The sequence below is a fragment of the Cryptomeria japonica genome, chromosome 3 (genome assembly GCF_030272615.1).
Source record: "Cryptomeria japonica chromosome 3, Sugi_1.0, whole genome shotgun sequence".
NCBI lineage: Eukaryota > Viridiplantae > Streptophyta > Pinopsida > Cupressales > Cupressaceae > Cryptomeria > Cryptomeria japonica.
In genome coordinates this window covers 307,311,238-307,328,446 of record NC_081407.1, presented here as the reverse complement: position 1 = coordinate 307,328,446, position 17,209 = coordinate 307,311,238, and the positions used below count along the sequence as shown (strand labels likewise).

Below are 17,209 nucleotides of genomic sequence, written 5' to 3'. Positions count from 1 at the left end.
CACTTCAAATGTCCCTATTGGGAATTGAACTTGGGTCTACACAGTAAGAACCCAGTGTTTTAACCAGTTAAGCTCAACCCCTTAGACACTAGAAGAATAATTATTAAATAAATAATAAATATTTATTTAATTAGTCATAGCCATTTTTGAGTGTATACATGATGATTAAAATTAATATTAATTCAATTGAGATTTCTCAAAGGCATTATTGATTTGGAGATTTGAAACTATTTTGCTTATTTTAGGGTAATTTTATTTGTTTTTATTTTGAACATAGCTGTAAAATTAACATTTCTTTAAATTTATATGTGTTGATTTATTTTAATTTTATTTCACTAATTGTGTAAGAAAGAACGAATCTGGAAAAGGGGAAATTGGCTCTACAACTTGCTAGCATTGGTAACTTAGGGTTGTACTTGGTGGTCAACCGCTTATGGGAGGCTTGCCTCGCGTAGGCCCAAGGTCGGCCAACCTTGTGTGCATTGAATGCTTGGTCATGGGTGCTTCGTTTATGGGACCATCTTCTCTAGAAAATGGCATTCTTTTGAGTGCTAGGATGGGTGAGGCAAGATCAAAGACCTTCAAGCAGGTTGTGGAGGAGAATATTTCTCTCCCCGAAGGTGCCAAATTCCTCACTAAAGAAGAGAAAAAGGGCAATGTCGAAGATGGCAGAGGAGGAAGAGGTAAGGATCTCTCTGCCATCTCTTTGGTTGTCTTTCCTAATGTTCAAATGGTCGGTGAGATTATTTCTAAGAAAAATAGGCTTAGAAATTCAACAATATTTTTAGTGGTTTTGGACATTTCCAAGTTACCTTCTAGGAACTATTTGAATGTTTGGTTGCACAATGTTTGGGTTAAGAAGCTAGGGTTTTCTTTCTCCTTCTGCAAAATGATTGAAAAGGGCCTTTTTAAATTTTCTTTAATAACCCTAGTAGTCACAAAGAAGTTGTTAAAAGGCAATATCGAGCTATCGGGTCTGGTTGTTTTAGACCCCTATCTTGGGACCTAGATGCAGATATCGATGAAATTTTGGGTCTATTGAGCCCTAAATGGAATACCTGTTAAGGATATTCACCCATATTTGTGGAATGTTATACTTAATGCTATGGAGCTCCTTGGGAGGGTGCTTAGAATCGATGAAACTTCTTCTCTGCTTCAACATATGAATGCTAGAATGTTGGTGTCTATGAACCCTGGGAAGGATCTTCCTAAAGACCTCAAGATTGAGCTAATTAGTGAAACTGTTACTTGCGCTATTGAATTTTTAGGAGGCATAAATGCTTTCTTTATTTGCAGAAGAGAGGAACATCTCAAGAAAATTTGTCCCCTTCTTAAGAAGAATGTGAAAGTTGATAATTCTAATAACAAGTTCCCTCTGCTGGTCCTACGGATTTAGACTTGCCTTCTCCTATGGCTGATTCAAGTGCCCCTCCCCCCTCTTCGACTTCGTGTCCACCCCCTGCTATATCTGCGATCGAAACCAAGAAAGAAGTTCCCTCTGTTGGTCTTGCAGATTTAGACTTTCCTTCTCCTATGGCTAAGTCAAGTTCCCCTCCCCCCTCCTCAACTTCGTGTCCACCCCTTGTTGTATCTGCGATCGAAACCAAGACCAACACCTTGCAACCCCCCTAGCCAACAATTCCTACGAACCCTTTTGTTACCCTTCCCAATTGTAATGATAGTTACCCTATGCTAGAGAAACTTGATGTATTGAGTGCTAAGAAAAAAAAAGTGATTCTCTCTCAGGGAGAAACCCTATCGCCTCCTACTCCTGTTGGTGTCATAGGCCCTTCTAAATATTTGAAACTTAACACACAACATATCATTTTGGAGAAATTTAAGAAGTTAAATGAGACCACGAATAGGGTCCAACAACTAGTGAATATTGAAATTGTAGAGAATGGTATGTGTGACCCTCTAATGATAGGATCAATACCCCTAGGTGAGACTCTCCCACCCATTGTGATTGCCTATCTAAACTTGGGAAGTTGGGGGCTGGTTCGGGGTTTAAGGATTGCACTATGAAAGAGTCTTATCATAAAGGACACTGAGTTTGCAGAAAGATGAGATGCTTTAAATAAGTCCAAGACTAATAGTAAGGAAACAAAATAGATTGTACCTTGCACCCCCATTTCAGTTATGTATTGAGAACCATTGAGGGTGAGGAAGTACCTCGTTTGAGCATTGGTCCCTCAATCGAGGATGGAACTAGTGTATGGAGGTATAAATGGGAAGTGTAGTATTGAATGAAGATGACAAAGCGGTTAAATGGGCCATTGTCCTCTTCAAGGGAGACCCCAATGGAAGCCTTGTTGAGGAATCTTTGAATGAATATGAAGTTAGAAAGGCTTCTAACAAGAAGAGGACTAAGAAAAATAAGAGAAGAAAGATTCTAGCAGACACTTCTCACTTGGACGCTGACCAACCCTTTGAGTTCAAAAAGAAAAGGGGGAGGCCTAGTGGCTCCACTTCTTTATCCAAAGAAAAAAGGTCCCAAAAGGGCAATTTCCCAAGTATTATGAGAACTTTAGGGCTCTAGTGGAATCCACCCCCTAAACTTTCCCTATGGAATTGAATATCATATCTTGGAATGTAAGGGGGTTGGAGACCCTAGATAGGAAATATATGGTGAAAAGGTTCCTTAAGATTCATAAGAACAATCATGTCCTCCTCCTTCAAGAGCTCAAGGCAGTTGACTTTTGGCTTGATATCAATCTGCAATGGATTTGGAGGGAGGCTGAGTATTTTACCACCAAACACATCAAGGGTAAAGGTGGTGCTGCTATCCTTAGCAATAAATGGGCCAAGTTTGTCTCTAGATGGGTTTTTTATCCATGTAATATATTATTGTGGGTTATCCTAAAGTACAATGACCTAAAATTTGGGATATTCTTTGTTTATGCCTCTAATGACTAGAAGGACAAAATAGAACTATGGAAATGGATTTTTGATTTGGAAGATATTCCTTGGATTCTAGGTGGAGATTTCAATATGGTGGAGAGTCCCAGAGATAAGACAGATGGCAACAAGGTTGAATGGAAATGAGAGGAGAGGTTATTTTGGAATAGGATGGTGGGGAAGCTTGGGCTTGTTGATCCCATAGCAAGATGTAGTAGAGAAGACCAAAGTATTTGGTATACGTGGTGCAACTGCCAGAGAGGAAACAAGAGGATCTATTGCATGCTTGACAGGTTTTACTTCCATAAGGAATTTTTCAGAATCATTGAGAGCCTAGAGGGATATACTATGAGAGTCACCCCCTATACTCTCTCGGACCACCATCCTATTCAAGCTCTGATTTCTCACAATGATCTACCCTCAAGAAGGTTTTTTCATAAGGAGAATTTCACTCTCAACATTAGCCTATTGAATGAGGAAGAGATGAAACAAGCGGTCTACATTATTAGGCAATTCAACAGAAAAATCATTAAACATGACAACCCCATTCAAGATTGGAACCAGAATATTCAAAGTTGAAAGTCTTTATTTCAAACAGTAGGAAAAAATATGGCTAAAGATCTCAGAAGAGAGGAGACTTTTTCTCACTGCAACCTACAAAAGGCAGAAGAAACTATTCAGAATAACCCTAATGACTTGGAGGCTTAGAATGTAATATGCCTAGCTAAGGATTCTCTTAGGAGGATTCAAAATAAGTGGATCCAGGGGGCTAGGACTAGAGAAAGAATTAATTGGCTCAAGCACGGTGACAAAGGTTCCAAGTACTTTTTCCACCTGCTTAAAGCCAAGGAAGCAAGAGTTGGCATTTACAGTATTTGGGATAATGGAATAACTATTTCTAACCAAACAAGTATCTTGAGAGCATTTGCTCAGTTCTATCAAAATATTTTCTCTTCTGAGGACAATCAGATGAGTAAAGCTAATGCTATGGACTACATTAGAGGAATTGTTCCAAGGAAAGTTAGTAGGGAGGATGCTAAATTGTTAGATTGGAAGCTTTCTCTGGAAGAGATTAAGGAGGCCATAATGACTCTTAACAATGGAAAATCCCTAGGCCCGGATGGGCTACCGATTGAGTTCTACAAAGAATGCATTGAATGGATGGGGGGGGAATCTATTGCATGTATTCCAAGATGCCATTAACATGGGATCATTAGGAGAAGAAATTAATAAAGGACTTATTAAGCTGATCCCAAAGGAGGGAGACAGATCTTTGATAAAGAATTGGAGGCCCATTACTTTATTGAATGTATCTTATAAGATCTTGGCCAAACCCCTTACACAGAGACTAGAAGGTATTCTTCCTAAATTCATCAACCCTACCCATAATAGGCTTTGTCAAGGGAAGATATATCCTTGAGAATCTGCTCACATGCTGGAGGCCATGTATTGGGTAAAATAATCTAAACAAGACATTGCTCTACTGTTATTAGACATTGAGAAAGCTTACGACAAAATAGAATGGATTTTTGTGGACATGATGATGGAAAGCTTAGGTTTTCCTAAGCACTTCTATAAAATGGTTAATATTTTGATGAGGGATGCAAAGACATGTGTTGAGATTAATGGCAGTAAGTCATAATACTTTGATCTTTCTAGATCCATCAGGTAGGGTTGCCCCTTAACACCATTAACACCAACTATTTTTGTTATTGTTGCTGATGCTATATACTACTTGATGAGGGACTCTAAGACATCTCATAAAGTTCATGCTATTACTTTACCTAATGGAGATGATCTCTCCAACATTCAATTTGTTGATGACATTGTTATCCTTACCAAGTTGAATCAGGACAATATTGATAAACTAATGGCCAAGATTGACTTGTTCTGTGAAGCATCAAGTAGTAGAATTTCATTTCTCAAATCAGTTTTTCTAGGTTGGGAGACACATCCTCCTCCTTGGTGCAATAAATACTCTCTCTCATGGGGAGGTCTGCATCACTTAGTGAGGTATCTAGGGATTCCCTTTTCCATTGAACCAAACTTGAAAGCAATGTGGGATTGGAAAAAAGAGAAAATAGATAAGAAGTTGGGAAAATGGAATATGCACTTCCTCTCATTGGCTGGGAAAGTGCGGATATGTCGAAAAATTATCTCCATATAATATCTACTATACTGTTGCTTGGCTTTTTAATAATTATCAGTTTTATCACATTCAAAAACAAATTATGGAATTCTTGTGGTCTGATGGCAAAGGGGGCAAGATGAAACATGTTGTGAAGTGGCAATGGTGTACTTTAAGAAAGAGTTTCGGGGGTCTCGACCTCAAGGATTTGAGATGTCAGGGCATATATTTGGCAACAAAATGGATTTTTAGATAATTACAAGGGGATGAACTTTGGAAAGTTCTGATTAGGCACAATCTCTCCAAGGCCACCCCAAAGAAAAGCCCGATGTGGAAAGGACTTTCACTGTGTGATATCATTGAAGGACACTTTGATATTAGACCCTCAAGATCCACTATGTTTAGATTTATTTGGAATGAATGGGGAGATTTGTGGTGAATGCTCTACTTGGTGGAACTTGAAGTACAAAGATAAACCTCTTACTTTGCTACAGGGTTGTTTAACCAAGATTTGGGCTACAAAAGGCTTAAATAGACTCTCTGATATTCTCCAAGATGGTCATCTATGGACCTACGATGATATTATGGACAAATTTGATATCCCCTCCTCTCACCAGAAGACCTACACTATCTTGAGAGATGCCTACTCTCCTCTTGACCTTCCCAAGCCTTGTCAGTTTCATAATACCAGGTTTATATCTTTTAAGTGGCCAGATGGATCCTCATATCAAAGCAAAATCTATTTATGCTATCCTAGCTAATAACATCTCCATCCTTTCCCATGCCGATTCTTGTTGTAACCCGAGTCAATGCGATAATTTTTGGCAGAAGGTCTTTGATAACTTGTGGAATAGACCAATTGATCCTAGGAAGAATTTTTTTGGTTGGTTGCTTATACTGCAGAAACTCCCCAAACTCCCCATTAGGAAGCCCAATGGTAATATTTCTATCTGTTTTTGTTGAAAGGTGCCTGAAACCATCAAGCATATATTTTAGGACTGCCTATTTCTAGGGAGGTTTGGAACATCTTTGGTGTTTATATTGGTTCTAATGTTTTGGTCTTAGATGTAGTTACTAGTAGTGTCCAAAGCCTTAAAAAATCTATTAATTTGTTGAGGTTTGTTTTTTCTTTAGAAGTATTATGACTTATTTGGAAGTTTAGCAATAATACTCTCTTTAATGGTAGAGATAGATCCCTTACTGAGTCTTTGAGAAAACTCATTATGCATAACATTGATGTGCAGGTTGTCATGACCATGAAGTTAGCTCAGAGAGAGTTTGAAAAGTTCTTGCAAGATGGTTCTACCAGAATATTCACATGGGAGATATCACATGGGTTCTCTTGGACCAAGAGTACCAAGGAGAGATCACTATTCGAGGTTGGGTTGGAGAATTTCATGAGAGATTTATAGGCACAGAGAAGCGGAAATAGCTAGGTTCAATTGTGAAACATACCAGTGGCAGTCCTAGTCGTGCATTCTTATGTGGACCCTATCCTATGGGGCAGAGAGCTGATGTGGAGTGATGGACCACAAGGGTTGACCGTGTGGGTGGATATTGTTGGAGACTCAAGCTCTTTGATTAGGGAGATAATTTTTGGTTAAGAATTTCATGGTTGTTGCATAAACTTCCTCTTTGTATATTTCACAGATAATGGCATATATGTTTTTGTAATTTTGACCATGGAAAAAGCTACAGAATATGATCTAAGTGTGGGTTCTAGGGGTAAAGGTTATTATTAGGTGGTACTATCTACCTTCATTTTGTCTCATGTTGGCTATGCAAACTTGATGTAATGGGTCCTTATTATAATTAATAGAAAAAAAATAGTGTAACAAGAATGCTAACAAAGATTTTATGAGAACTTGGATTAATGCCTGTGAACTTAATTGACTTAAATGTTACCAACAACAACAATGAATTGAATTAGCTTAAATGTTTCCAATTTTTTTTTAACAAATCTATTTTTGTGTGTCCTAATATTAATGCAATGTATGAGATTATATCTCTTTTAGAAATTATGTCAAATATATCATCTTCCTTATCTATGCTTCAAAATGTTTTTCATACTTATCTATTAGGAACTACAACTTTTAATAAAATCGATTTATCCTTTATAATTTTATCCATACTCTATTCTGATGCTAATATTTTTGCATAAATAGAGACTACTAAAAGGTTTGTGACATTTAGATTTATAATTACATATAGTATTTATTTTAATTATTTTTAAAGCCTTTTCAAATTAATTTTATTTATCTATTGCAATCATATAGTCTAAGAATACGTTTCTTTTAGGATATTTATCATTGAGTTCACATGCCTTGTCCATTCTTTCATATTTTATATAGATATTTATTAGGGAGTTATACTAATCAATAACATTTAACAAAACACCCTTCATTTTTCTCTTATTGATGTCCATGCCTTATACAAAGATACCATTTTAGTACAAATAGGTGGAAGATGTCAATTATTTTTATAGAAATATGATTCACATCTACAAATAGTTAGAAAATATTACAAAAAATTAGTTAGGAAATAATAAATAAGAAATAAACATAATATTGTACTTTTATTATTAACTTTTAGTTAGTTTCTTGTTAGTCATTATGGTAGTTTTTTGTTTGAGGATTTTTAAAGCCATTGTTTTTGTTTTAGAGGGTAAGTACTGCCAAGGGGGCAATTCCCATAATATAAGATTTTAAAAAAATATTAATTGTATGCCCTTGCTACAGCGGGTGCAACACACTAGTAGTATTAAGCCGTGTTGAAAAAATATCCTATTCCCAAAAACATATAGCTGCGTTACAAAACAACATAACCTACAACAACCCAAAATCGGGTGTCCAATATACAAAATTTCATTGTTAATCTCCCATTTTTGTTGATCTTAAAGTTGTTGAATGTTTGAGTTTGGAAGGAGGATCCTTCTTCCTTTTTACTTCTATGCATTCCTATTAATTCTTGTGAGATATATTTTATTCATTACACTTTCCCTTCTTTGAAGATCCTCCATTAGTTAAGCCTATAGAATCCACTAATCACATTGGAGACAACATATCACATTTTTCTAATAGAGTAGACTCGAAATCCTCGCTTGGAGTTAGAAAAGAATAAACAACAACAAAAGTTACTATAGTAAAATTCTCTCCATCTCCATCATGATATCTATTTATATCCCTTATCTCCATCTCGTTACCCATGTATCTTTCTCTTCCCCCCTCTATATCTCCCTCTTTATATCCACATCTTTCCCTTGCTATCCCTCTTTTACTAATGCAACTGTCAACAAAATTGGCAAGTTCCTCTTCAGAAAAAAAGACTCCAGCTACTAAGATGGGGAAGCATAGGGTTGCACTATAGATCTCCAACCTACAATAATAGAGGCAATATCGTTCTAACAAAAAACAATAGGGTCAATGAGGTCACCCTTTTTGGAGGAGGGGGGAGATGGGGATGCCCCATCCATAGTTCCCATTGGAAACTTGCATTGAACTACACCAAAAACGAGTAGCTTGAAGACCTAATCCTAGTAGAGCATAGAGAAGTTGTCATCCATTCCATATGTTTATCTGTGCTTTATTCCATAATTTTGTCGAACCCTCTTCATTCAATAATTGTTGTGTTCTTCTGTTTGGACATGACCTCTTCAGTTTTTCCTCCTCCCAACAATTTCTCCTACTCCAACAACTCCTACCTTGGTTCACATGATGACCTTCCTTCTAAATGGTTCTTTTAATAGTGATTTCCTTTGGCATTGTAATTATTATTCAACAAATATTTTTATCCAGAAAATAATGAATACTATTTAAAAGTACATCAAAATGTTTGTTAATGTTACCACATTTTCTCTTATCTCAACTCTATAACTTACTTTTAAATCTTCACTCTCCTCATCTAATCTCCCCTTTTGAGTGGTTGACAATATTCTCTTTTGACTTATTACAATCTCTATCTTTTGCTTCAACTCAGATTCTTCTTTTGGATTTGGCACACACCTTTAGCAATCTACAACTTTAGACATTCCATAATAATACCATTTTATCTCCGTTTTGATTCTTTTATGCTATCAAACTTTTGTTCCTCTCACTTGTGCTTTGATACTAATTGAAGGAATATGCAAACAATAAAGAAATTGAAAAATACACATAATATACATACAAACAATATCAACCTTACATTATTTCATTGTATTTGTTTTTCTTACATTGTTGTATATATAGAATAAATAATATAATTAAAGTCTATAACTACTTATAAACAAATAACTAATTATATAAATTAATGTTGATTATCCATAAAAAATGAGGATTGTTCTTATTTCAAGCTCCTCCCCAAGCTTGTCTTTAGCTATAGAAGAAATATGATATTCACTAAAATATTTCAACACTCTCTTACTACAATTCTACCCAGCTAATTTCGGGACACAATATGCTACTTTGTCATGCCAAACATGCTCTATAATATCTTTGTATCACATGAAGATATGATATGTCACTATTTTCTAACTTGTATGTATATTAAAAAATCAACCAAACATTATTGTACATAGCATCAGTATTTATTGTACATAACATTATTGTACATTTTCTGGCTTTACCATTTTCATCTGGCCATCTGCCCGCCAAGACCAATTGTGGTTCAAGAAGCCCCCATTTCGCATCCCTCCTCTCTTAGCTTACTTGACACCCCAAGCCCTAGTAGGAAAAAATGCATCAAGAAATCAAAGCTCATGTCCCGCTAAAGCTCTTTGAAAATCCCTTCCCATAAAGCCTTAGAGTCAGATACTGTGGAAGGAAAGCATAAGACTCCCTCGCCAAACAAGAAAAGGAAAACCATGACCAAGATTGTTAGGGATTCAAGTAGATCTGAAGCAAATATGAATTAACAATTATATGCAGATTTAAATACAAAAGATAAAGAAATAAAATAGGACACAGATAACACAGAGATTTAACGTGGTTCACCCAGAATGGGTTACGTTCACCATACACAGCCATCCAATCTTTCTTATTATCCAACAAAAATAGTATATCAACATTACAATGCCTTAAGCATCCCAGCCGCTTATAACATGCGTTTTTAGGGCAACAAACAAAGTTGACCTTTTTAGGGTTTTATTACAATGTCGGTTTTCATCAACAAAAAACGACAAGGATACGTGCTGAGTGTACAATACTTTGATGATCAGTCGCCACATATGAACAAAGATGGCTAAACTCACTATTCATGTTCAGTAGGTTCTAACGATGAAGCTGTCGAGGTAACTAGCATTCCCAGAAGGTCTAGCAAGCTTGCTTCTCAGCTTGTTGATATGAAAGGGAAGAAAAAATACATCAAAGATTCAAGGTCAAGGAGGAGGATGATCACAGGAGTGAGGAAGATAGACATTAAGATAAAAAAGGTTCTATCGAAGAAGAAAGTGGAAAAAGAAGGGGAGGACTCAGAGTTGCTAATAGTTGGACCCATGTGTCTGAACCTAGTAAACATGGACCCATTAACATTACCCAAGATATGATGTCGGACGTGGTGGAGGAGACTGCAAGGGATTCACTAGGGACTTGTAAAAATAATCAGTTGGGGACCTATTTGAAATGTACTAAATTGGAAGTGGAGCTAAAAAGAACTAAGGGAGGTTGGCTTAGTTGGAAAGAAAAATGGCTAGCATCTCCAGGTTTAGCCTGAGGGTGATGCATAGCTCGACCACCACCTTTTACTTTCTACAATAGGAGATGCTTGGCCAGGATGACAAAGTGGATGATAACTGTAAGGAACTGTTCAAGTTTCTCATTGAAGATTTGTCAATTGTGTTGCAACAGGCAGGGTTCAAGATTGGAAAAGCTCACTAGGGACGTGGTCCCTTATGCTTTCTCTTTTACTACTTTAAACCAGGCTTGGATAGAGTTTAAAAACTTTATTATTATTATGGTTTCCTTAAGTAGTTTGGTTAAGATTCCTAAGACTGTTATTAGCTATGTTAGTATACTATGGAAGTGTCGCATGACTAGTCTCTTTTTGTTTGATGTAGGTGCCTTTTTAGTTTTGTTTTTTAATGATCATAGTATGTGATGAATGTGCTGTTACTAGTTTTTTGGTTGACTTTACACCCTCTGGGTTGATGTATTTTGGGTTAACACCCATGTTTTGCTTCTATTAATATAAAAAACATCAGTATTTATATTATTGTGTTGCAAATAATGCTTATAGAATATCACATAAGTGAATATTATGCTGAATGTTTTTTTTCATAAATTTAAAATTCTTACTATGTAAAAAGGAAAGAACTTAAGCTATTTAATTTTCATCTATGTAATATACAACACTTCATGACAAAATTTATTGAATTTTATAAATAAAATTTCAATAAAAATAATTGAAGTTATATTTTGAATTTATTATTTACATGTGTCTTATAAATATTTAAAATATATTTATTTTAAAAATGTTAAAACTTATTAATTTTAAACTATGAAAATTATTTCACTTATTTAAAAAAAAAAATTTATATTATGAAAAATGTCACGCTTTGCCCTTTCTTGATCTTTTGCGCTGCTATGCAACAAAAAGGCAAGAAACTATTGTATGTGTTTAAAAAGGATATTTGTATGATCCCTTTGGTATCAGATCTCTTTAAACCCTAAAAATATATGTTTGGGTGATAAAAGGGAAGTTGTTGGATCACATTGTGTCAAAATATGTGGCGAAAAAAGGGAAGCTTTGTGAATTGGATTGTAAAGTTATAATTGTTGGCAATACAATTGAGCTCTTTATTTTGGACTGTGGGTTTTTCTCATAAGGGTTTTCACATGTAAATCTAGTGCTATGGTTTGCATTAATTTTATTATCAGCTAGTTAAATTTAATGTGTATCTAAATGCTAATAGTTGAGGGTTTGTAATAATTTTTTGTATTTATTGTCCTGATTTGGTTAGTGTTGGAAGTGTTATTTGCTCTCATGTTCCATTTAGTTGGTATGAGAGCCTGGATAGCTTTGTTATCTTTGTTTGGTAGATGGGTTTTTTTATTTTGATCTCTCTTTAGTGGTAATTTTTTTAGATTTTTTGTATATAACCTTGTTGTAATTGTTAGATGGTGGGTACCAATAGATTTGTGAGGGAGAAGATTAATATCAGAAACATCAAAATTTGAAATTTGAAAATGGAATACATGTGCATGGATCAAGATATAGTCTTTCGTATGTAAGCAAAACTTAGCAGCAAGTTGATTGGGATATAATGGATCAAAAATTTAAGTGTCTGATAAGACTTTGTTATGCTTGTTTAATTCTAAATATCCATGAAGTGAAAACTATAGCTGAAATTTGGAAGAAACTTGGAGATATTTTTGAGTGTAAAGCCTTGGTACAAATTTAAGTTCTTCTTGATAAAGAAGTTGTATTATTTGAAGATGGAGGAAAGAGGATCCATTTTAGATAATTTATAATGCATTCAACATGATTGTTTCTAAGTTGGGTTTTGTTGGTGTGAAGATTTAGGATGAGGATCCTTGCACATGCTTCTTCTATGTTATTTGTTGGAATAATCAGACTACCTAGTAATGGATATTGGAAGTACCAAAATTACTTTCAAAATGGATGATGTGGTTGCTTTATTGTTGTCTAAAAGATGTCAAGAAAATATTTTGAGATGAAACTAAAAATGCCTCTAATCTCAATTTAAATAAACCCTCTTAGGATGACTATGATGCACTTGTTGCAAAATTGTTAATGCATGCATGAAACAATGTGTGGCGAATTAATTTGGAAGCATCTTTTCAATGGACCTCTCACAAAGGTTCATTCATGAAGTATGAAGAGTTTGATGGTTGAAAGGTGTATCTTGGTGATGAATTTCATCTAAAGATTGTTGGTTGTGGAAGAGTAAAGATTTGACTTTGTGATTGGAGTAATTAGAAAATTTATCTAATTACTTAAATAATTAGACACTTTAATTACTTTATCCATTTAAGCTAAATTTCGATGCTATTTTTTCTTCTTTTTTTTAAATAAAAAAGTAGGATAATAATAGATTAATTTATCTCATTCATTATGATTGTGACACTTGGTACTAGATAACTTGATCCTTCTTTAGGGTTTTATCCTAGGGTTACATTCATCATTTCATAAAGATTTATTCATTTATTATAATAACATCTCTTTGTTTAATCAATACAAAATTCTCAGATTGTGTTGAGAAAATTATTCTTTCTTGATTTCTTTATGTGACAGGTGGTGTGGTTGTAAAGGATTCTTGTCTTGTGAGGTTGGATCATCAACTTCTACAAGGTATCAACCCGAAATATGCTAAGTTCCTATCCATATTCTTGAGGGATATAGTCTTAAGAAAATATTCTATGCACATTGGGCTCAAACAAAAGTTTCCATCACATTCGTAGCATCCCAAAACCTACGGGTTAGCTATTGTTTTGTCAAAATATGTTTAGTTAAAATTTTGGATCAATTTGGTTGAGGACAAGAAAATGGAGGCAAAACATAGGGGTCAATGCAAGATCTAGGGATCTTGGAGCAAAACAAATGCGTTCAACATATCAAAAATGCCCAAAAATGCTAAGATCAGTGTCAATTTATGAAAATCATGTCTAAATTTTGGGCTTTTTTTATGTCCAAATTTTGGGCTTTTTTTCATTTCAAAATTTTGGGCTTTTTTCATGTCCAAATTTTGATTGTATAGATCCCTACATCAGCTTGCCCATGCTAGAAATAACAAAAAAAATCAACAATAGGTTTTAGAAAAAGTCTTGCAGTTTGATTTTTTTTAGTGGGGTTGTACCAACTTGCATCTGTAGTTATGACATCTTTCACAAGCCTACCATATGCTAATGTCATAGTCATATTGCCACATACAAAGCCTAAGAGAATATTCCATTTAAATATTTTGTCTATAGAATCTAATAGAATCTTGTAGAATATTTTGGCAAATCCTATTTTTAGCCATTTGATCTTTTTCTAGCCTACAAAGAATATTTAAAGAATGTTTTTCTAACATCATGTTGATGTCATTACTATAGAATCCACCTGAAAACTTCTTCAAGCCCTTTAATTTTCATTTTGGCGTACTTGTGGTATTTTGCTATATCTTGGTCATACAAGCTTGAAATCACACAAATAAGATATTGTGAGAATATAGTTCTGACACATATCCAGTGGTGTTGGTTTGGTTTTTTTATTCTAATCCAATTTTTTGTACTAGGCCTATGAAGTTAGATCTTTAGTTTTTGACTTTTAGGGCCATATCTTGTACATTCAGACTTTGTTTCTTGTAAATGAGTAGGCATAAAAAAGTTGGTTTTGTACTTTTATGACTGACTCAGTACTTGGGAGACATTTAGAGTCCTTCATGCTTAATCACATGTACTCTTTTTTATTTCTTTTTCTCTTTTAGAGAGGAGTTTTCTCCCACTTGGTTTTTCTCCTTTTCCCTGTTTCTGAGAGTTTCATTGGTTTGTACATGGGTACTGATGAGTTGAGACATTAGCATATTTTTATCCCCAGAACTCTTAAGTTTTTCTCGTATTTTGATTTACATGATAGTCATGATGTATCAAAAGTTGACTATATGTATTTCAGATGTTAGCTTGAACCTATTAAAACATGTTTTGCCTTTGCCAGTTTGTTCTTGCAGCCATGTTATTCATTCCTGTTCCCATGCGGATTGTCTTAGGAAATATCATGTGTGAAATTAATAGATGTTTTGATTAATTAAAATAGCTATGTATGTTCTTGTATGCTCTTTCTTTTGAATTGCAGGAATAAATTGATGTTGCTGAGAAGGTTCTTCTATCACACCAATTGTAGAAAGAGATATTCAAGGAGGTGACTGAAAGATCAAATCAACATAAATGTTGATGAGCGTAAGGAAAAACAGAGGAAAAGTAATCGCACAATGCTTACTGATGTCTTACTCAAGTGGACATTAGTGTTGTAAATACTGCCATGATATGTTATGAATGTGGTTCGATTTAGATCCATATTATCAGTGACTTAACTTCGTCTATTTCCTTTCTTGATTAGTTATCCACCTCTTCTTATCGACGTGATCTGTGTTGTAGGAAGTAGTTGTTTTATTTTAAATAAGGGTCTTTATCTCTTTTAGTAGGTTAGATAGAAAAGAGAAGAAGCAGAGCAGAGGATTTTAGAAATAAAGTTACAAGTGTTTTGAGTTTCTTTTGATTCTAAATCATGTAATGACTTCCGAAGAACAATGAATAAAGATATGTTATTCTAAGCACTTAAGAGTTGTTTTTGGGAAGCCTAGAAGAACTCATCCAAGGCGACCCACTTGGTGAGTGTTCATGTGCCTTTGTTAAAATTAGTTTTCTTATTTAGCTACAGTAGATGTTCTTGCATTAACTGTTCCTGTAGCCATTGGAAACAGATCCATTGACTGTTCCTGCAGCCAAACCAAAACAAAGTAATTCCTGTTTGGCAACATTGAACTTAGCCAATATTGCTTGAATGAATTTATGTTAATGCATAAGTTTTCTTGTAGCCTTTCAATATTTTCAATTCTTGCTTACCTTTTCCGCATAGATATTAGTTGCTACAGTAATGCAGGGTAGCTATTGCAGGAACTTAGTGCATATATAGTGCAGACCCATTTCAAGTATTACGTCTGTGGGTTGACAATCAAACGAACACTAGCTATGGAAACAGAGACTTCACAAAGTGAATGTCCAAACTTCGGGTTGAGACTTCAACTAGAGTTATTATTATTATTATTGGGTTGAACATTTTTGGCGCCGTTGTTGAGGATGATGTCAAATTAAGAACTTGTTATGGTTATTACCTTTTTAGTTTTCAGTTAATTGTTTTTTTTTTTACATACCTGATTGTTCGAAAAGATTTTATGAACTTGCATGCATATGTGAAGAAGAGATGTTCTAGGTAGATTTCTACCCAGTCATCTTAATCATGCAAAAATTGATTCCCCAGATATAAATCCTTTTGCTAAACTTTATCAAACCCCAGAGAATTTCCTGAAGGTAGCCTTCATTTTCTTTTTAGACCACCAGAAGAAGAATTTCATTTAGTAACTACCCCCACAAGTCCAATGCAAGGAAACCCACCTCCAGGTGGGAATAATCCACCCCCACCTTTGGACCCAACATTTGAGTTTCCCATCTCTGATTAGCATGATAATGCTAATCTCAAGAACATTTCGGCTTCTTCCCTCCCTAAATTCTATGGATTAGTGACAGAGGATCCAGACACATTTCTGTTTGAGTTTGATATTCTTTGTAGGAGTTTTGATTATACTACAAATGCCCAGAGACTCAAAATATTTCCTGCCACTTTGAAATAATCATCTTTAAGATGGTTTATGAGCTTGGGTAGTAGCACAATCAATACATGGGACGAGATGAAACGATTGTTTCTTGCAAAGTATAAATATTATTGTAGAGGAACTGATCACCACGGGGATGATATTTTTAGAATGACATAGAATGAAGATGAGAGTCTTGAGGATTCCCTGGAAAGGTTTCTGTTTAGTGTCAAAAAGCCCAAGCATAGCACTCTAAATGAAGATTCGCTCAAGTTGATATTTTTAAGGGGAATCAGTGATGAATGCATTGATGCTTTGGATCTCATGGGAGGAAGTGACATTACACAATCTAAATGGGATAAAATAGGACAGATTTGTAAGAAGTATTCTAGATCAGCTTCTAAAAAAATAGGTGTTTCAAGCTAGGAGTTCCTTCATCAACATCTAGTACTGGAGTTTCTAGAATTGAACTTAGCCATTTGTTGAAGGACTTTAAGGAGGATATCATAAAAAATATGGCTACTCAGTTGGATACGCTCTCAACTAAGAAGAAGCATGAAGAAGCTGATACATTTCTTGCAAAATTTTGCCCTCATTGTAGACAAAGGAAAAAAGACTGTAGATGTAAAATGGTTACAAATCTCAAGGTTCCTGATTTCAAGCCAATACAAGGTGATGATGAACAACTTTTCTATGCTGCTCAAAGAAGGCCAAATTTCCAAAGACAAGGTATGCCTTTGGATCAACTTTCTTTTTCTAGTTATAGTGGAAATTCTTATGTACCAAATAATCAATGACAATCACCATATGGTCAAAATTTTGGTAGTTATCCAAGCTGGTATGGTCCTAAAGGCCAAGGGCAAAATTTTGATAGTCAAATTCCATAGTGGGAACAATCA

At 34.9% G+C, this 17,209-nt stretch overlaps 1 protein-coding gene across 1 annotated transcript in view; it reads left to right on the top strand.

Annotated features, from left to right (window-relative positions):
* The window catches only part of LOC131034307 (F-box/kelch-repeat protein At2g44130), a 45,028-nt gene extending 38,218 nt beyond the window's left edge, over nucleotides 1-6,810 (top strand). The window contains exon 6 of the mRNA XM_057965785.2: nucleotides 6,271-6,810. Coding sequence (XP_057821768.2) covers nucleotides 6,271-6,308 — 38 coding nt within the window. The 3' untranslated portion in view covers nucleotides 6,309-6,810. The remainder of the gene's footprint in view (nucleotides 1-6,270) is intronic.
* Nucleotides 6,811-17,209: the final 10,399 nt, after the last annotated feature.